Source organism: Dreissena polymorpha, chromosome 1 (assembly GCF_020536995.1).
Source record: "Dreissena polymorpha isolate Duluth1 chromosome 1, UMN_Dpol_1.0, whole genome shotgun sequence".
In the NCBI taxonomy this organism is placed as follows: Eukaryota; Metazoa; Mollusca; class Bivalvia; order Myida; family Dreissenidae; genus Dreissena; species Dreissena polymorpha.
The window spans coordinates 54018328-54041370 of record NC_068355.1 but is presented as its reverse complement, the minus strand read 5'-3'; the positions used below and the strand labels follow the sequence as shown (position 1 = coordinate 54041370).

General features: G+C 36.6%; 1 protein-coding gene across 1 annotated transcript in view; it reads left to right on the top strand.

The window, feature by feature from the left end:
* Nucleotides 1–23043, top strand: part of LOC127881369 (polynucleotide 5'-hydroxyl-kinase NOL9-like) — a 34714-nt gene that overhangs the window by 6487 nt on the left and 5184 nt on the right. Inside the window, exons 3-8 of the mRNA XM_052429158.1 lie at nucleotides 7608–7692; nucleotides 9316–9413; nucleotides 11025–11058; nucleotides 11836–11966; nucleotides 21626–21771; nucleotides 22825–22904. Of these exons, the coding sequence (XP_052285118.1) occupies nucleotides 7608–7692; nucleotides 9316–9413; nucleotides 11025–11058; nucleotides 11836–11966; nucleotides 21626–21771; nucleotides 22825–22904 (574 nt within the window). The remainder of the gene's footprint in view (nucleotides 1–7607; nucleotides 7693–9315; nucleotides 9414–11024; nucleotides 11059–11835; nucleotides 11967–21625; nucleotides 21772–22824; nucleotides 22905–23043) is intronic.

The window sequence follows — 23043 nt, the reverse complement described above, 5'->3', positions numbered from 1 at the left end:
AGTATATTGCTTTGCTCATGTCGGTCTGTCGGTCCGTCCACCAGGTGGTTGTCAGACGATAACTCAAGAACGCTTGGACCTAGGAACATGAAACTTCATAGGTACATTGATCATGACTCGCAGATGACCCCTATTGATTTTGAGGTCACTAGGTCAAATGTCAAGGTCACGGTGACCCGAAATAGTAAAATGGTTTTTAAATGATAACTCAAGAACGCATACGCCTAGGATCATGAAACTTCATGGGTAGATTGATCATGACTTGCAGATGACCCCTATTGATTTTGAGGTCACTAGGTCAAAGGTCAAGGTCACGGTGACCCGAAATAGTAAAATGGTTTCCGGATGATAACTCAAAAATGCATACGCCTCGGATCATGAAACTTCATGGGTAGATTGATCATAACTCGCAGATGACCCCTTTTGATTTTGAGGACACTAGGTCAAAGGTCAAGGTCACGGTGACCTGAAATAGTAAAATGGTTTTCGGATGATAACTCGAGAACGCATACGCCTAGGATCATGAAACTTCATAGGTAGATTGATCATGACTTGCAGATGACCCCTATTGATTTTGAGGTCACAAGGTCAAAGGTCAAGGTCAAGGTGACCTGAAATAGTAAAATGATTTTCGGATGATAACTCAAGTACGCTTTTGCCTAGGATCATGACACTTCATAGGTACATTGATCGTGACTGGCAGATGACCCCTATTGATTTTTAGGTCATTAGGTCAAAGGTCAAGGTCACAGTGACAAAAATCGTATGCACACAATGGCTGCCACTACAACGGACAGCCCATATGGGGGGCATGCATGTTTTACAAACAGCCCTTGTTTTTTTAAACTTTAAATACATAAGTTAACCTGATCCAGTGTAGAAAATATAACATATTGCATAGTCAAATTATCTGTTGCCTTGAATTTGTTTTAAAAACAGCAAAATATGTAAAATTGATTATTTAAGACTTTCCTTATTTTCCCAAAAATCTGGCGTTTCACGTGATTTTTTTCCCCAAAATCCGGCATTTCGCGCGATTTTTTTTTCCCCTCAAAAAAGGCCAGGCCCTTTCCCCAAATCAGATAAAAAACCCTGATTGAAGATAGCAACTTGATATTTGGCATGCATGTGTATCTCATGGAGCTGCACATTTTGAAAGGTGAAAGGTCAAGGTCATCCTTCAAGGTCAAAGGTCAAATATATGGCATCCGTCCGTCCGAAAACTAACATTCACCATAACTTTTTTAAGCCCCCGAAGGGTGGCATATAGTTTTTTAACTGTCCGTCAGTCCGTCCATCTGTCTGTTCCTCAGTCAGTCTGGCCGTCCGTCCGTCCGAAAAACTTTAACATTGCCCATAACTTTTGCAATATTGAAGATAGCAAATTGATATTTGGCATGCATGTGTATCTCATGGAGCTGCACATTTTAAGTGGTGAAAGGTCAAGGTCAAAGGTCAAATATTGCAATATTGAAAATAGCAACTCAATATTTAGCATTCCTGCATATCTCATGGAGCTGCACATTTTGAGTGGTGAAGGGTCAAGGTCATCCTTTAAGGTCAAAGGTCAAATTTTGCAATATTGAAGATAGCATCTGGATATTTGGCATGCATGCGTATCTCATGGAGCTGCACATTTTGAGTGGTGAAAGGTCAAGGTCATCCTTCAAGGTCAAGGTCAAATTTTGCAATATTGAAGATAGCAACTCGATATTTGGCAGGCATGTGTATCTCATGGAGCTGCACATTTTGAGTGGTTAAAGGTCAAGGTCATTTTGTGAAGCGGCATGGCCCCCCCCCCCCCCCCCTCATTTTGGAAAAAATGAGTTGCAAACTGTTCAAAATTGTGAACATTTGAGTCACAAACTTCTTGAAATTGTGAAAATTTGAGTCCAGAACTTCTTGAAATTGTGAAAATTTGAGTCGCTAATTTCCCGAAATTGTGAAAAACGGTCATTCTCACAGAAGGAAAAAAGCCCTGAATGTGTATGTCCATTCCTCACCATTATCTGTTTTATGTGGAGTAGTTGTCAGTTATTGCAGGCATACATATGTGCACTTAGTACTGGTGAACTAGTTTACCAAGGAAACAATGTGAGCAGACGTTTCTAAAACCTTTGGTCCAACAGACAGGGAGGACACATTTTGAGTTGGTCTAATATTTATTAACAAAGAATCTGTCCCAACAGCTAGACAGCTTATTCACTGTTGTTAATCACAGGCAAAACCTCTTTTTTTCGATGCATATATAAATGAGCCAATGCTTCTGGGATGGCGCTAAGGACCGGATATTTTGAAAATTCACACATAATTCTACAGGATGTGTAATTTTTATTTGTTTTTCAATAAAAAAAAAATTTAATCGGACAATTGATTCAGCAAAGATTACTTCATCCACACATGTACAGAAACACACAATTACAACCCATTTGCAAACGTGAGGACCTTTATGAGTGGTGTAATGGTGGCGTTTTTGAAAGCATATCAAGTTTTTGGTCTGTGTGACTAGCAAATATCCATCCAATGAAAACGCCAACAACATCAAACCATTGCTTTGAACATATACAAGTTGTTGCATGCACAAAAAACATTGGCCACTAGTTGGTCTAATAGATAATTTTGTATTTTTCCAAAAGAAATTGAGCCAATGCCAAGGAGGTGGGGCTAATGACAGGAGGTGGTGCCAATGCACTATTTCAGCTGTTTAAATTTTTGTTACTGCCCTTATGTTTTGTAAGTGGTATTCCAGGTTGAATATTCACTCTATTCTTCTAATTGAAGGATGAAAGATAATTGAACAAGTAAAGTTTACATTATTATGAAGAAACATGACTGTGTTGTGTTGCACAATGATTTTGATGATTTCCGTCATTGAATATGCTATAAAACTGGAAAGTAACTTGAGTATAATAAAAAAAAGTTAATGATTAAAGAAAGATCTTTCCTAATTTTTTGGAGAAATAAGTGGGGACAAACGTTATATTTTAGCCTAAATAAGATTGGTTCACCTTTGCCTTTTAGTGAATTAAGCATTTGGGTAATGGGACACATCTCATTGTTTCAAGTAACATCTTTTGATTATTTCATGAATTATCAAGTTACTGTATAAAAAAATTTGTTGTACAAAAAATATTTTTAGAAAGTTTAGGATTGTTTTAGTAGATTTATTTAGTTTTACATATTTTGGATCAAATTTATATCTACAATATGTTTATTTAGTCCCCTACCGGGGACTATATGATTTGCGCCTTGTGTGTCAGTCTGTCTGACTTTTCTGGATCCTGCGATAACTTTAAAAGTTCTTCATAATTTTATGCCCCCCTTCGAAGAATAGGGGGTATATTGTTTTGCATATGTCGGTCCGTCGGTCGGTCTGTCCGTCCACCAGATGGTTTCCGGATGATAACTTGAGAACACTTAGGCCTAGGATCATGAAACTTCATAGGTACATTGGTCATGACTGGCAGATGACCCCTATTGATTTTCAGGTCACTAGGTCAAAGGTCAAGGTCACAGTGACTCACAATAGTATAATAGTTTCCGGATGATAACTCAAGAATGCTTAGGCCTAGGATCATGAAACTTCATAGGTACATTGATCATGACTGGCAGATGACCCCTATTGATTTTCAGGTCACTAGGTCAAAGGTCAAGGTCACAGTGACTCGAAACAATAAAACAGTTTCCGGATGATAACTCAAAGAATGCTTAGGCCTAGGATCATGAAACTTCATAGGTACATTGATAATGACTGGCAGATGACCCCTATTGATTTTCAGGTCACTAGGTTAAAGGTCAATGTCACAGTGACTCGAAATAGTAAAATGGTTTCCGGATTATAACTCAAGAATGCTTACGCCTAGGATCATGAAACTTCATAGGAACATTGATCATGACTGGCAGATGACCCCTATAAATTTTCAGGTCACTAGGTCAAAGGTCACAGTGACTCGAAACAGTAAAATGGTTTCCTGATGATAACTCTAGAATAATTAGGCCTAGGATCATGAAACTTTATAGGTACATTGATCATAACTGGCAGATGACCCCTATTGATTTTCAGGTCACTAAGTCAAAGGTCAAGGTCACAGTGACAAAAAACGTATTCACACAATGGCTGCCACTACAACTGACAGCCCATATGGGGGGCATGCATGTTTTACAAACAGCCCTTGTTTCATGAAACTTGATACATGGACAGATGGCAATATGGACATTATGCACGTCATTTCATTTTGTTCCTACGTCAAGAATTCTGGTTGCTATGGCAACAAATAGACTAGAAATATTGCTGAAAATGGTGGATCCTGTGCTAACTTTAAAAGTTCTTCATATTTTTTCATGAAACTTGAAACATGGACAAATGGCAATATGGAGAGGTAGGGGACTGTTATTGCTTGGCAATAGTCTTATTCAGGTTGCCGTCATCTTAATTGAGTTGGTAACTAAGATATTTACATCTTGTTTTTTATGCTCCCCCGAAATTTTTGGGGGGAGCATATAGTCGCCGCTTCGTCTGTCTGTGCGTCCATCCGTGCACAATTTTTGTCCGGGCTATTTCTCAGCAATTAATGACCGGAATTCAATTTAACTTTATGGGAAGCTTCATTACCAAGAGGAGATGTGCATATTGTCAGCCGGTTCTGGTCGGATGATTTTTCACAGAGTTATAGCCCTTTGAAATTTTCCATTAACTGTACATATAGTGCAATTCTTGTCCGGGCTATTTCTCAGCAACTAATGACCGGAATTCAATGAAACTTTATGGGAAGCTTCACTTCCAAAAGGAGATGTGCATATTATCAGCCAGTTCTGGTCGGATGATTTTTCACAGAGTTATGGCCCTTTGAAACTTTCCATTAACTGTACATATAATTAATTCTTGTCTGGGCTATTTCTCAGCAACTAATGACTGGAATTCAATGAAACTTTATGGGAAGCTTCACTACCAAGAGGAGATGTGCATATTATCAGCCGGTTTTCTTCGGATGATTTTTCACAGAGTTATGGCCCTTTTAAATCTTCCATTGTACATATAGTGCAATTCTTGTCCGAGCTATTTCTCAGCAACTTATTGCGGGAATTCAATGAAACTTTATGGGAAGCTTCACTACCAACAGGAGATGTGCATATTATCAGCCGGTTATGGTCGGATGATTTTTCACAGAGTTATGGCCCTTTGAAATTTTCTATATACTGTACATATAGTGTAATTCTTGTCCGGGCTATTTCTCCCCAACTACTGACTGGAATTCAATGAAGCTTTATGAGAAGCTTAACTACCTTGAGGAGATGCGCATGTTATTTGTGGGTTCTGGTTTGATGATTTATTTAGAGAGTTATTGCCCTTTGAAATTTTTAAGTTGCTAAACCATCCATCGTATTATTTTGTCCAAAGTTATGCCATTCAAGACGTTTCCTTTTATGTGAATATATAGTGCAATATTGTGACAAAAAAAAACTTTGGGGAGCATCACCTGTCTACGACGGTTTATTGTTTATAGAATGAGTATATGTTCTGTACTAATTTGGGTTTACGTATATACGTTGAAAAATAAAAAGAAATGTGAAAAAGGAACATTATCTATCAAATGTAATCTTTTGCTGATCCATATATAGTTCATTCATGGCGCCTCCTCCTGTCCTTAGCGCCACCTCCTCGGCATTGGCTCCATCTCTTTTGGAAAAATACACAATTATCTATTAGATCCTCAAGAGTCCAACATGTTTGTGCATGAAGCAACTAGTATTTGTTTAGCTAAATTGTTTGATGGCATTAGCATATCAATCTGGCGGACATTTTATCGTCACACAGGCAAAAAACATCAATTTGCTTTCAAAAACTCCACTATTGCACATCTTATAAAGGTCCCCACGTTTCCAAATGGATTGTGATTGTATGTTTCTTTACATTTGTGGATGAATTAATCTTCACTTAATTGCACTATATTGCAGGATTCAAAAAAAAAGAGAAATTTGTTGAAAAAACATATAAAATCTTTCCACCTTGCAGAATTATCCTTGAAATTTCAAAATATCCAGTCCTTAGCGCCTCCTCGGAAGTAGCATTGGCTCATTTATTAATTCATCGCTAAAAAGATGTGGTGCCCATGATTTCATCTAATAAATTGCACTATAAAGCAAACTTGTATGGAAGCAATTAAATACAGATCAGCTTTTTTTCATGCTCTAACATGTTTTTTTTGTTCATTTTCTAAATAAATGAAACTGAACTTCAATATCCTTTGTTTGCATGTGTCAACCGTGACAAGATCTTTATGTCCAATATAGGTAGATGTAAATAGTAACAAAACATACCAGTTCTTTAAAGGGGCCTTTTCATGTTTGGGTAAAAAATTAAAAAGTTGTTTCAGATTCTCAAATTTTCGTTTTAGTTATTACATTTTGTATATTTGCAAGGAAACAGTAATACTGAACATTTACCATGCTCTAAAATAGCCATTATATGCATCTTTTGACGATTTAAAAACCCGGAAATTATAAAGCGTTGCAACGCGAAACGAATTAATAATTTGGAGAGTTCTGTTGTTGTCATTATATTTTGTGAAACTACGAGGATTGGTTATATGAAGTATGAAATACACCTATAATTGTATCGGGAAGGATGGCCTAGTGGTCTCAGTGGGAGACTTTTTACTCCAGGACTCCAGGAGTCAGTGGTTCGAGCCCTGCTGAGGGTTACCTTTTTTTTTTTTATTTTATTCTTGATTTTTTTACTTGAGCTTTTTATATCCAATGTTAACATTTATCAATATAAATCATTTAATGACAAACTTCAAAACATGCCAAAATCTGTGAAAAGGCCCCTTTAAGAGATCATGAAGATGCGCTTCATTTAAAATTAATATATTTGTTTGATTTTATTGGTATGGCAAAATGTAATTTTGGTCGGGCAAGTTTTTGCAGGTTGTCAAACCGAATGTCTGATTCTTTTTTTGAGCTTTTGGAAGTCTGAGCTAGTTGGTTAAGTACTGACTGTTGCTTATGACTAAAATATTGTCTAATAATGTAAAATATTGTCTAATAATGTGGGGGAAAGCATGGGAAAACAAATTCTATATACTTTTAGAAGCTTGTTTTCTACAAAACAATATATTGAAACAAAATAAGTGTGATCGGAGTAATCTGTGCGTCCGTCCATTCGTCTGTCTGGCCATCCGTCCGTCTGTAAGTCTTTATTAGGCTAATGTTGCCTTCTTGCTTTAATTTTATTATGTCTTTACACAATTTCAATGAATAATGATACAAATAAGCATATAATAAATTACAACAAACTTAAGAGGCAAAATGATAAACAAATGTACTTAAACATTTTGCCAAAATTTAAAGGAAATAGTTTTCAATAAAAATATTTCCCTTATAACTACAATAAAACAATAACATGAGTGAAATTTAAATTTTATTCACAGGAAAGAATTTATCAATAAATATATTGCAATTTAAATACAAATGAACTTGCAATTTTAATGAAAATGGATGCACAAGTAAATGAATAAAGAAAAAAAAACTCAATTTATTGTTAATGGAAGGAATCTCAATTTAGCTAGTATTACCATTTATAATTAGCATAAGTGCATTTATTACAGCATGTCCAGTCATTGCTGTATGTGGTGGAAAGAACTCGGGCAAGTCTACAACTAACAGGCTCCTTATCAACACAGCTCTGAATGTGTATGTATGGTGTCCTTTTCATTATATAATTGCACACATGTATTTATAGCTTGCCAACATTATTTTGATACTTGTGAACACTATTTGAATAAGAAACAAGTTTGAATTGTTTTTGTGTGCACATATTTAATCAGTTTAATTACTTCCTAACAGAATATTTATTTAAGAAATAATCGACGGGTAACCGTTGGTTATTGTGGTAATAACCAACGGTATGGAGTTACGATGCGTAGGAATTAAACCACGAGGGCGTAGCCCGAGTGGTTTGATAACAAGCATCGGAACGACATACCGTTGGTTATTACCGCAATAACCAACGGTTACCCGTTGATTATTTCGATTCTAACACGATTTCATTAATAAGTTATCCGCGATTTAAAGTTTATAAATAAGAATTATATTAGCCGAACATCCTCCCTTTTTCCGCGAAAACGTGATGTCACCACAACAAATGAAATCAAATGACGTCGTCTTCATTCATAAATAGTGCGCGGACAATCAAAGTGACGTCACTTTAAACAACAGTTGGTATTTTGGGGTAATAACCAACAGTAGTTTTCCTTCTTTGTATATAGAAAACAAGTCACGTGTTGTGGTAGAATAAAATATAATCAAGTATATATTAGACCTATTTATGGCAGTCTTTTTATATATTTATTCGTAGTGGTCAGTGTCTTTTTCATACATTCTTTTCCCACATTGCCCAAGATTTTGGAAACACCCACTTTGCTCTTAGTAACACTTTCCACTCTGCCAATTTATCCACTAATTGTAGCTTCTTTAAAACAATAATGGTCAATATGGTACATGGCATAAAAAAGATTTTAAATAGGTAAGCTTTGTGTATGCCAGGGAATATTATTTCCAAAAGCTGGCGCGTCCCGGATACGTCTATAGGCTGTATCATTGTGTCAAAGCTCTTGTCATAAAAAATAAGCACATGTAAACAAACATTAATAAAATAAATGTCCTCAGATAGTCATTACATTATAAGCTGTCCAATATTTTATACAAAAAGGAATTTATGACTGAGTGAAATTGTTCAGTACTAATACTTATTTCAGTATTTTGTAAACACATTTATCTATGTAAACTATTGTGAAACTATGAGCTTAGTATTTTGTAAACTTCATTTCATGTGTTTTTTTTTTAAATCTTTACTCTATCCATGCATTTATATTTAGGTGGAATTAAATGTTCAGTGTCCCTTCCTAAGGGACACTGGTCAGGCTGTTCTTGTCTGATCCTCAAGAGTTATTCCCTTCAATGACTATCTGTACACTGCTACTACAGATCATGAACATTATACCCAATACAATTATCTTTTTTATGTCTGCGCAAAATTTGATTCTTAACATAGAGTATTACATATAATGCATGTTATGTACAGGGAATGCTATGAGTATGGTAGTTCATGTTCATGTACAAATACAGTTGCTCTACTAAATTCAAATACAACACATACAATTTCACATTTCAAGAATGTTACAAAACAACTAACTTTTGAATATGTATGAAAAAAGGTTTAATATGGAACGATTTACATCTTTATATATAGTAATGCATTGTTCATAAAAAGATAACAGACATTGATAACTTTAATTCTTCAATTTTCACGGACAGATGCGAGAGTGTGTACTACTTGGAGTGTGACGTAGGACAGACAGAGTTCACCCCATCAGGCGTTGTCTCTCTTGTCAGAGTACAGTCCCCTGTTGCTGGTAACGTCTTCTGTTTATTATCTTGGTCGTCTTGAAAAATGTTGCTTGAAAATGAAAATTTATATTTTAAAATAGTTAACTAACACCCCCTTATTCAGGTAGTTTTTTGTTTAGCTTACCAATGTGAGCTATTGTGATCAAATGTCAAATCTTAGAAAAAAAACATGTTACCACCTAGAAGCCACACATATGACTCAATCTAAATAAATTTATGTCAGAATTTTATATTGACAATTTCTATGAGTTTTTAAACTGAATAAGGTGCTACCATAACTAGGTCACAGAAATTATAAATCTACATTTATAACTCAATCTTGAAGAAAGTTGGTCAGAATGTTTATCTTAACAATATCTAGACCAAATCTGAATCTTGGTCAAGTGAAGTTAAAACTAGAAAAACAGGTAAGTCTTCACAAATAAGTGTAAGCACACCTTAATTTTCTCTATCCTTAGCTTTGTGCAGAGTTACAATTTCTTAGTCAATATTATTAAGATTATTACATTTTTTTAATATGGTGTTATTTTTAAGCTCATTGGAGCAAAAAGTGTCAGACTGATCAGTCTGTGATAGGTATTAGTTTGCTTGTCATCAACTTTTGAATAGTTACAACATGGGGCTATAGTTTTTGATAAATCTTAATGAAACTTGGTCATGGGGCTCTAGTTTTTGATAAATCTTAATGAAACTTGGTCAGAATATTAAACTGAAAATTGGTCAGAATATTAACCTTGAGAATATCTTAGCCATGTTTGAATTTGAGTCATGTGTGGTAAAAAAACTGGGTCATAAGACCAAATATAAGAAAAAATGGTTAATCACACATTTATTACTTCATCTTAATAAAACATGCAGATTGTCATTTTAATGATGTATTGGTCAAAATTGAATCACTAGAAGCCAAATTTATGAATAAGTATTGATGAAACTTGGTCTGAAGGTTTATCTTAACTATGTCTAGAGCAAGTTCTAATCTGAATCAAAATGGGTTAGAAACTTGGTCACTGTGTCAAATCTTAGACACAACTCATACACACTTTCAATGCTTCATTTCTTACCTGATAACAATGAAACTAAGCTTTAATGTTTGTAATGCCAATAAATGCTCCATGTTTAGAACTGGGTATTATTGTAGTAAAAAAACTAGGTCATTTGGTCAATTGCTTTAAGACTTGTACTGAGTGTTATGTTGTAAAAAAGCTAGGTCATTAGTTCAAGTGCTTTAAGACTTATTGTACTGGGTATTATGAAGTAAAAAAACTAGGTCATTTGGTCAAGTGCTTTAAGACTTATTGTACTGGGTATTATGTAGTAAAAAACTAGGTCATTAGGTCAATGCTTTAAGACTTGTTGTACTGGGTATTATTAAGTAAAAAACTAGGTCATTAGGTCAAGTGCTTTAAGACTTGTTGTAATGAGTATTATGTAGTAAAAAACTAGGTCATTAGGTCAAGTGCTTTAAGACTTGTTGTACCATGAACTCAGTAGAGTGCCTTAGGGCATCATTGCCCTCTTTTTTGTTCACCATCTTCACATCCATGAATTTATTAATAAAAATCATTTAATTTATACAGTATAACGATGTTTTTGTTTTTTTTAAATAAAAATTACAGGTCCACCATTCTGCCATCAGACAGAACCAGTATGGTAGGTAAAATACTTGTAACATACACTTAAATTTAGTTCAGCTGTTAAAACACAATGCAAAGATATATCTGAAGCCTTAAGACGTTGTTAGCGGTTGGCAACGCAACCATGAGTTTTCCTCTTTTTGTCCCCTACTGGTTTCACCGGAGGGGACTTATGGTTTGCGCTCTGTGAGTCTGTCACACTTTTCTGGATCCTGCGATAACTTGAAAAGTTCTTCAAATTTTTTCATACTTGATCCATGGATAGATGGCAATATGGACATTATGCACGTCATTTCGTTTTGTTCCTACATAAAAAATTCTGGTAGTTATGGCAACAAATAAAAATTTATAAAAATTCTGACAATGGTGGAAATTTTTTACAAAGGTGGAGCTGGTAGGGGACATATATTGCTTGGCAATTGTCTTGTTTAAAAATAAATTCATTTAATACTAAAGAGCAATTATTTGTTTATACATCATAGTGTACATAGTGACATAATTTTAAGTGTAAAGAAAAGTATTGGTATTAATAGTAACTCTAGACATCTTAAGTGAGGGAATATGAATGTTTATTTATTTTGTATAAGGTTACTATTTTTATTTTGTATAAGGTTACTAATGATAAAGTTTACTATAAATATTTTGTATAAGGTAACTAATGATAAAAGATGAATTTGGTACTGAATATTTTACCATTTTCTTTTGTTTGTGTCAAAAAAGTAAATGTTTGTGTATCCTGTATTTAGTTTATTATTAGGACAGAAAGTGACATGACATCTGAATGATATTGCAGTGCTTACTACTATGGTGGTTTGAGCCCGAAGGATAACCCGGACCAGTACCTGTGTTACCTTGCAATGTGCATGGAGAAGTATAGGGAGCGGCCTGGGGCCCTTGTGGTCAACACCATGGGATGGATGAAAGGTCAGTCTCTTTTGTTGGGTAGAATAGGAAACAGTCGAGTGTATGGTATGTTTTCATGAGTACAAGTATTTTTCGTCTCATAGGATCCTTTGTGAAAAAAAAGAAACAGCAATATCTGCATGAAACCAATATGGTTTTGTGTCATATTCATTATTCTACCAATTAAAAGGGCCTTTTCATGTTTTGGTAAATTGACAAAATTAGAAAAAGTTGTTTCAGATTCGCAAATTTTCGTTTTAGTTACGATATGTGTGAAGAAACAGTAATACTGAACATTTACTATGCTCAAAAACAGCCATTATATGCATCTTTTGACGTTTTAAAAATCTGAAAATTATAAAGCGTTGCAACGCGAAACAATTGCATCATTTGCAAATTGGAGAGTTCTGGTGTTGTCGTTATATTTTGTGAAACTACGAGGATTGCTTATATAAAGTATAAAATACATCATTCATTGTTTAAGCACGGATGGCCGAGTGGTCTATGTGGTAGACTTTTACTCCAGGTCTCCAGGGGTCAGTGGTTCAAGCCCTGATTTGGGTTACTGTTTTGTTTTGTTTTCTTAATTTTATTCTTGATTTTTTACTGGAGCTTTTAGATCCAATGTATACATTTATCAATATAAAACATTTAATGACAAACTTCAATACATGCCAAAATCTGTGAAAAGGCCCCTTTAAATGTAACTGATTTTACTGTAACTCGTATGAAGGATGTGTTTCAATATTGGTACCCATTGCTATCTGAAAACTGTTTATAACAAAATAAGAACTTTTTTTTTCATTTTTAAATTTCAAATGTAAGTCAACACTGGCTCATACTATTGTAAAACAGAAAATCACTTTCAACACACCACATGTACATGGACTGGTCATCTGTAAAACAGACAATCAATTTCAAGGCACAGCATGTACAGAGCTAGTCATCTTGTCAGACAATCACTTTAACACACAACATGTACAGGGCTTGTCATCTGGTCAGACAATCACTTTCAACACACAACATGTACAGGGCTTGCTATCTGGTCAGACAATCACTTTCAACACACAACATGTACAGGGCTTGTCATCTGGTCAGACAATCACTTTAACACACAACATGTACAGGGCTTGTTATCTGGTCAGACAATCACTTTCAACACACAACATGTACAGGGCTTGTTATATGGTCAGGCAATCGCTTTCAACACACAACATGTACAGGGCTTGTCATCTGGTCAGACAATCACTTTCAACACACAACATGTACAGGGCTTGTTATATGGTCAGACAATCACTTTCAACACACAACATGTACAGGGCTTGTTATATGGTCAGGCAATCGCTTTCAACACACAACATGTACAGGGCTTGTTATATGGTCAGGCAATCGCTTTCAACACACAACATGTACAGGGCTTGTTATCTGGTCAGACAATCACTTTCAACACACAACATGTACAGGGTTAGTCATCTGGTCAGACAATCACTGTCAACACACAACATGTACAGGGCTTGTCATCTGGTCAGACAATCACTTTCAACACACAACATGTACAGGGCTTGTTATTTGGTCAGACAATCGCTTTCAACACACAACATGTACAGGGCTTGTTATCTGGTCAGACAATCACTGTCAACACACAACATGTACAGGGCTTGTTATCTGGTCAGACAATCGCTTTCAACACACAACATGTACAGGGCTTGTTATTTGGTCAGACAATCACTTTCAACACACAACATGTACAGGGCTTGTTATCTGGTCAGACAATCGCTTTCAACACACAACATGTACAGGGCTTGTTATTTGGTCAGACAATCACTTTCAACACACAACATGTACTGGGCTTGTTATCTGGTCAGACAATCACTTTCAACACACAACATGTACAGGGTTAGTCATCTGGTCAGACAATCACTGTCAACACACAACATGTGCAGGGCAAGTTATCTGGTGAGACAATCGCTGTCAACACACAACATGTACAGGGCTTGTTATCTGGTCAGACAATCGCTTTCAACACACAACATGTACAGGGCTTGTTATCTGGTCAGACAATCACTTTCAACACACAACATGTACAGGGCTTGTCATCTGGTCAGACAATCAATTTCAATGCACAACATGTGCAGGGCTTGTTATCTGGTCAGACAATCGCTTTCAACACACAACATGTACAGGGCTTGTTATCTGGTCAGACAATCGCTTTCAACACCCAACATGTACAGGGCTTGTTATCTGGTCAGACAATCGCTTTCAACACACAACATGTACAGGGCTTGTTATCTGGTCAGACAATCACTTTCAACACACAGCATGTACAGGGCTAGTCATCTGGTCAGACAATCAATTTCAATGCACAACATGTACAGGGCTTTTCATCTGGTCAGACAATCACTTTCAATGCACAACATGTACAGGGCTTGTGATCTGGTCAGACAATCACTTTCAACGCACAACATGTACAGGGCTTGTGATCTGGTCAGACAATCACTTTCAATGAACAACATGTACAGGGCTTGTTATCTGGTCAGACAATCACTTTCAATGCACAACATGTACAGGGCTTGTGATCTGGTCAGACAATCACTTTCAACGCACAACATGTACAGGGCTTGTCATCTGGTCAGACAATCACTTTCAACACACAACATGTACAGGGCTTGTTATCTGGTCAGACAATCACTTTCAACACACAACATGTACAGGGCTTGTCATCTTGTCAGACAATCACTTTCAACACACAACATGTACAGGGCTTGTCATCTGGTCAGACAATCACTTTCAACACACCACATGTACAGGGCTTGTCATCTGGTCAGACAATTGCTTTCAACACACAACATGTACAGGGCTTGTTATCTGGTCAGACAATCACTTTCAACACACAACATGTACAGGGCTTGTTATCTGGTCAGACAATCACTTTCAACACACAACATGTACAGGGCTAGTCATCTGGTCAGACAATCGCTTTCAACACACAACATGTACAGGGCTTGTTATCTGGTCAGACAATCGCTTTCAACACACAACATGTACAGGGCTTGTTATCTGGTCAGACAATCACTTTCAACACACAACATGTACAGGGCTTGTTATCTGGTCAGACAATCGCTTTCAACACACAACATGTACAGGGCTTGTTATTTGGTCAGACAATCGCTTTCAACACACAACATGTACAGGGCTTGTTATCTGGTCAGACAATCGCTTTCAACACACATGTACAGGGCTTGTTATCTGGTCAGACAATCACTTTCAACACACAACATGTACAGGGCTTGTTATCTGGTCAGACAATCGCTTTCAACACACAACATGTACAGGGCTTGTTATCTGGTCAGACAATCGCTTTCAACACACAACATGTACAGGGCTTGTTATCTGGTCAGACAATCACTTTCAACACACAACATGTACAGGGCTTGTTATCTGGTCAGACAATCGCTTTCAACGCACAACATGTACAGGGCTTGTTATCTGGTCAGACAATCACTTTCAACACACAACATGTACAGGGTTAGTCATCTGGTCAGACAATCACTGTCAACACACAACATGTACAGGGCTTGTTATTTGGTCAGACAATCACTGTCAACACACAACATGTACAGGGCTTGTTATCTGGTCAGACAATCACTTTCAACACACAACATGTACAGGGTTAGTCATCTGGTCAGACAATCACTGTCAACACACAACATGTACAGGGCTTGTTATCTGGTCAGACAATCACTGTCAACACACAACATGTACAGGGCTAGTCATCTTGTCAGACAATCACATTCAACTCACAACATGTATATGGCTAGTCATCTGGTCGGACAATCACTGTAAACTCACAACATGTACAGGACAAGTCATCTGGTCAGACAATCACTGTTAACTCATAACATGTACAGGGCTAGTCATCGGGTCAGACAATCACTATAAACACATAACATGTACAGGGCTAGTCATCTGGTCAGACAATCACTGTAAACTCATAACATGTACAGGGCTAGTCATCTGGACAATCACTTTCAACACACAACATGTACAGGGCTAGTCATCGGGTTGCTTTGAAAGATAATCTACAGTAACATTAAAATCCTTCTTGAAATTAACCTGCATATTATTATACTAAGACAGAAGTGGATCAATCTACTGACAAATAAACCAAACAATAGTTTTCTTAATTGTAGCAATTTAGGTTGAATGTGTTACTTATGTAAGCATGAAATCAACTTTTATGGTTGGGAAGTGAACAACCTTATTATGATACCGTTATAACTAAAAATTTTCGGACACTTACAAATATAATTTTTTTGTGTCCGCAAATTTAGATACGGAAAATATTCAAAAATTTCTGGTGTCCGAAAATGTAGAGACGAATATTAAATGTCCGAAAATTACAGTTATATTGAAATAAAAGCAATAAATCAATGCACAAGAGTGTTGTTTTTTTTTAATAAAAACATCTTCACAGCTTTGCTTACTCTTGCCTGAAATGATGCAGCACAAAAAAGTAAAAAACATTAAACACATGGCTTCCTTAAATTTGAAGATATCATTTAAAATGCTGTTGGTTGAAGGGATTGTTTTCTACTGGTATACATGGTTACTTCCCAATTACTCAAATGTTATGGCCCTCAGGCATGCGTCTCCCAGGTTTTTTAACCAGGTTTTCCGAAGGAAAAATCTGGTTATTAGATTGGCGATGTGGGCGGGCTGGCTGGCGGGCGGAACAAGCTTGTCCGGGCCATAACTTTGTCGTTCATTGTCAGATTTTAAAATCATTTGGCACATTTGTTCACCATCACTAGACGGTGTGTCGTTTGAATTTTTTTTGTCTATACCTCCAGGATCAAGGTCACAATTTGAGTTTGAAGGTCAAAACTGGCCATAAATGAGCTTGTCCGGGCCATAACTTTGTTGTTCATTGTCAGATTTTAAAGTCATCTGGCACATTTGTTCACCATTATTATACGGTGTCTTGGGTGAAAGAATTATGTCAATATCTCCAAGGCCAAGGTCACCACAACAAAAAATAGATTGATTTTGAAACAAAAATGTTACTATAAACAATCAGTTACAATGAACATCTTGATTTTGAGTTGTCTCTCTTTATCAGACTTTTTTTTTTATTTGAAATAAAGGTCAATTTTACACACGGGGGTTAACAATACACATTTTTAATTGTCTCCCTTTATCAGACTTTTTTTCAACTGAAAACCTGGTTTTGTGACAATTTTGTCCCTTGTATGAATTATATAATCTGTATGCAAAACCCCATGATCACAGTGTCACAAGATAAGCGAATACAGTGCCGAAATCTGGTAAAATAGCGCTGTAAAGTATACTGTAAGAAAATTAAGAGTCATAAATGATGGACGAAAATGCGCATGTCCAAAAATTCAGAGTCACGATAAATAATTATACCCCCACAAACGAAATTTAGGGGGGTATATAGGAGTGAACTTGTCTGTCGGTTGGTCGGTCCGAGTCCGCTCTCTAATTATCCCCCCCCCCCCCCCCCCAGAGGCGGAGGGATATTGTTTTGGCGTTGTCTGTCGGTCCGTCCGGCTGTCCGTCCGTCCGGCACTTTTGTGTCCGGAGCCATATCTTGGAAGTGCTTTGGCGGATTTCATTGAAACTTGTTATGAGTATATATATGCATAAGAGGATGATGCACGCCAAATGGCATTGTACACCATCTGTTAAAAACAGAGTTATGGCCCTTTGTATTTTGAAAAAATGCTTTTTACTATAGGCTCTTTTGTGTCCGGAGCCATATCTTGAAAGTGCTTTGGCGGATTTCATTGAAACTTGGTATTAGTATATATATGCATAAGAGGATGATGCACGCCAAATGGCATTGTACACCATCTGTTAAAAACAGAGTTATGGCCCTTTGTATCTTGAAAAATGCTTTTTACTATAGGCACTTTTATGTCCGGAGCCATATCTTGACGGTGCTTTGCCGGATTTCATTGAAACTTGGTATGAGTATATATATGCATAAGAGGATGATGCACGCCAAATGGCATTGTATACCATCTGTTTAAAACAGAGTTATGGCCCTTTGTATCTTGAAAAAAAGCTTTTTACTATAGGCACTTTTGTGTCCGGAGCCATATCTTGGAAGGGCGTTGGCGGATTTCATTGAAACTTGGTATGAGTATATATCCCCAGCCAGAGGCGGAGGGATATTGTTTTGGCGCTGTCCGTCCAGCTGTCCGTCCGTCCGTCACTTTTGTGTCCGGAGCCATATCTTGGAAGTGCTTTTGCGGATTTCATTGAAACTTGGTATGAGTATATATATGGATAATAGGATGATGCACGCCAAATGGCATTGTACACCATCTGATAATAACAGAGTTATGACCTTTTGTATCTTAAAAAAAATGCTTTTTTTAGTGTCAAATATAACACTTTTGTGTCCAGAAGTATATAGGCGGGGGATATCAATTCAACGAATTTGATTGTTCAAGTAGTTTTCATCCTATCTTCACCAAACTTGGTGTGAACTTGTATCTAGATGATGTCTAGGCATGTTCCAACATGGGCCTTGCCGGGTCAAAAAGCAGGTCATGGGGTCACTCAGTGCGATTTAAACATTCAGCATATTGCCGGCTCTCTAATTCAAGTACTTTTCATCAAATCGTCACCAAACTAGGTCAGAAGTTTTATCCAGATGATCTCTTGGCCAAGTTTGAACATGGGCCATACCGGGCCAAAAACTAGATCACGGGGTCACTTAGTGCGTTTTTAGCTCACCTGATTGCTCAGGTGAGCTTTTGTGACCGGTCTTTGTCCGTCTTCCGTCTGTCGTCCACATTTGGTTTGTAAACACTCTAAAGGCCACATTTCATGTCCGATCTTCATAAAACTTGGTCAGAAGATTTGTCGCAATGATATCTCGATCAAGCTCGAAACTGGGTCATGCTGGGTTTGAAAACTAGGTAAAAAAAAAACAACCTTGTAAACACTGTAGAAGTCACATTTCATGCCCAATCTTCATGTACCTTTGTCAAAATGTTTGCCTTAATGATATTTTGGTCGAGAGTTCAAAAGTGGTTGCGGTCCGTATAAGAACATGGCCGCCAGTGGGCGGGGCAGTTTTCCTTATTTGGCTATAGAGAAACCTTGTAAACACTCTAGAAGTCACAATTTTTGCCCAATCATCATGACAGGTGGTCAAAACATTGGTTTTATTGATATCTCGGACGAGTTTGAAAATGGTCCAGATCGTTGAAAAAAACATGGCTGCCAGTGGGCGGGGCATTTTTCTCTATATGTATATAGTGAAAACATGTGAACACTCAAGAAGTCACATTTTTGGTCCAATTTTCATGAAATTTGGTCAGAACATTTGTTTCCTTGATATGGGAGTTGAGTTTGAAAATGGTTCCGGTCAGTTGAAGAACATGGCAGTGAGTGCCAGGGGGGTGGGGCAGTTTTCCTTATTTGGCTATAGAGAAACCTTGTAAACACTCTAGAAGTCACAATTTTTGCCCAATCATCATGAAAGTTGGTCAAAACATTGGTTTTATTGATATCTCAGACGAGTTTGAAAACGGTCCAGATCGGTGAAAAACATGGCCGCCAGTGGGTGGGGCATTTTTTGCTATATGTATGTAGAAAAAACATGCGAACACTCTAGAAGTCACATTTTTTGCCCAATTTTCATGAAATTTGGTCAGAACATTTGTTTCTTTGATATGAGAGTTGAGTTCGAAAATGGTTCCAGTCAGTTTAATAACATGGCTGCCGGGGGGGGGGGCAGTTTTCCTTATTTGGCTATAGAGAAACCTAATTGTTAACGTTCTAGAAGTCACAATTTTTGCCCAATTATCATGAAAGCTGGTCAAAACATTGGTTTTATTGATATCTCGGACGAGTTTGAAAATGGTCCAGATTGGTGAAAAAACGTGGCTGCCAATGGCCGGGGCATTTTTCTCTAAATGAATATAGTGAAAACATGTGAACACTCTAGAAGTCACATTTTTGGCTCAGTTTTCATGAAATTTGGTTAGAACATTTGTTTCCTTGATATGAGAGTTGAGTTCGAAAATGATTCTGGTCAGTTGAAAAACATGGCAGCCGGGGGGTGGGGCAGTTTTCCTTATTTGGCTAAAGAGAAACCTTGTAAACACTCTAGAAGTCACAATTTTTGCCCAATCATCATGAAAGTTGGTCAAAACATTGGTTTTATTGATATCTCGGACAAGTTTGAAAATGGTCCAGATCGGTGAAAAAACATGGCCGCCAGGGGGCAGGGCATTTTTCTCTATATGTATATAGTGAAAACATGTGAACACTCTAGAAGTCACATTTTTTGCCAAATTTTCATGAAATTTGGTCAGAACATTTGTTTCCTTGATATTAGAGTTGAGTCACATTTCATGCCCAATCTTCATGTAACTTTGTCAAAATGTTTGCTTTAATGATATGTTGGTTGAGTTCAAAAGTGGTTCCGGGCCGTATAAGAACATGGCTGCCAGTGGGCAGGGCAGTTTTCCTTATTTGGCTATATAGAAACCTTGTAAACACTCTAGAAGTCACAATTTTTGCCCAATCATCATGAAAGTTGGTCAAAACATTGGTTTTATTGATATCTCGGACGGGATCGAAAAAACATGGCCGCCAGTGGGCGGGGCATTTTTCTCTATTTGTATATAGTGAAAACATGTGAACATTCTAGAAGTCACAGTTTTTGCCCAATTTTCATGAATTTTTGTCAGAACACGTGTTTCCTTGATATGAGAGTTGAGTTCGAAAATGGTTCCGGTCAGTTGAATAACATGGCAGCCGGGGGGGGGGGGGCAGTTTTCTTATATTTATATAGTAAAAAAAGCTTGTGAACACTCTAGAAGTCACAATTTTTGCCCAATCATCATGAAACTTGGTACAAATATTGGTTTTATATATATCACATAATTAATGCCATAATTATTGCCCTTAGATTGTCCAAATGTTCATTATATTATACAAAATCCTTGTAAACACTCTAGAGGTCACAATTTTGTTTCAGATTTTATGATTCTTGGTCATAATATTTATTTTTGTAAGCAAAGTTTGATGGTTGGTAAGGGGGGGTCAACTCAAAATATAGGTCACCAGGTCAAGTCTTACAAAAAACACTCCATATGCCAGAGTTTTGGTTCAATAATGATGAAACTTGACCAGGATGTTTGTCTGGAAAATATCTAGGTAAAGTTTGACGTTTGGTAAAGATTGAATGAACCGACTCCTCTCAGGTAAGCAAACTAGGACCATCTTGGCCCTCTTGTTTAAAATTCAGCATGGTGTCTGTCCCTAATTCAAGAAGTTTTTATCCGATCTTCACCAAACTTGGTCAGAAGTTTTATCTAGATGATCTTAAGGCCAAGTTGGAATAAGGGCCATGCCGGGTCAAAAACAAGGTCACGGGGTTACTTAGTGCATTCCAAACATTGAGCATGGTGTCCACTGTTTTTTGTGAAGACAACATGCTAAATATTCTGTGTCAATGCAGCATGTGGTGGTATTCATCACGTCTGTGACAAATCTCTAGTTATTTTGGCCAAAAAGGGGTTGTCCGAAAACTTAGAGTAATTACGGAAATTGAAACAATTAGATGTAAAACAAAATAAGAAAACAAACATAAATGATTTCTTTCCCGTATATTTCACCTTTGTTTTTGATGTTAGGCCTGGGATGGCAATTGCTGTTGGACACAGTACGTCTGACATCGCCTAATCGTATTGTACAGCTGACGTCACACAACAAGTACGACAACGTAGACCTTCTTACAGCCGCCTCATTGACTGAAACCAGCTGGTCTCAACTGTCACAGGTGGGTTTCAAACAGAAAATCTTTTGACTTGAACTGTTCATAGGGTTACTTTTAAGCCTTGCTCTGGTAAAACAGGGCTTAGTGCATTTGCGTAAAGTGTTGTCCTAGATTAGGCGAATTAAGGACACAACTTTCTGCTTGTATGGAATTTTTAGTTTTAAGGTAGCCTCTTCTAAATAAAAATAATTGTGTATGCTGACTGCACAGGCTTATCTTATTGACACTTTACGCACATGCATTAAGCCCAGTTTTCACAGAGAGGGGTTCATTTATTTTCATGAAGTCATAACAAACGGTGATAATTTTAGTATTTCTGTGACTTATAAGACTGTATCTTTACTCATAGTCCCATAAAGGTTTGGCTGCATTGAAGAGATTCAGTAAAGTTATTCTGATCAGATCCATAAAAAGTATTAAATTTTTGGGTTTGATATTAATATACCAAGTTGATTATATTTTCCCATGACACACTTTTGAAATATGGAAACAAACAAATAAATCAGATGAAGAATTAAGAGTCTGGTCCCTTGTTCAAATATTTACTGACATCTCATATAACGCCATTATAAATCATGACACATCATATGAATAATGTTTATAACAAAAGTGTTTGTAAACTCTTTAAAATAAATAAATGGTATACATACTTGTACATGTTTATTCAACATTTATTCACCTTGTATGGTACAATTATTTTGTTGTAAAACACTTGATATGTGAAACAAATAGAATTGTAGATGAATGTATGCTGAATGTAGGACAATTATATTTACACAACCATCATATATGCTGAATGTATGACAATTATATTTACACAACCATCATATAGCTAGCTGTACATGAAATTCTCTGTTTATGAAATGCAAGTATATGAAGTTCTTATTACTATATCAACAGCTTTGTGTTTATGCATGTAATATTCTATGTATGTATGTAATATTCTATGGAAAAAATAACATTTTGTACTGAGAAAAAATAAATATTAGTCCAACATATTTAACTAAATTGGGTTTGATCAAATATTAATTTGAATCAATATGTAATTCATTGCAGCTATATGAGGGGCCAAAAATACCACACAAAGAGACCAGAAGGCCAATTTTTTTCTGTATTGAGCAACCTCTGTTTGAAAGGTATCTCATGATAAATTGTATCCACTTTAATATATATTAGATGAAAAAAAACAATAATGTGTTCAATATATTAGATAGTTTTTGGCCACTTTTCAGTTTAAATGGTTTGTTAAATTTTTAACAAACAATCCTTTTACAT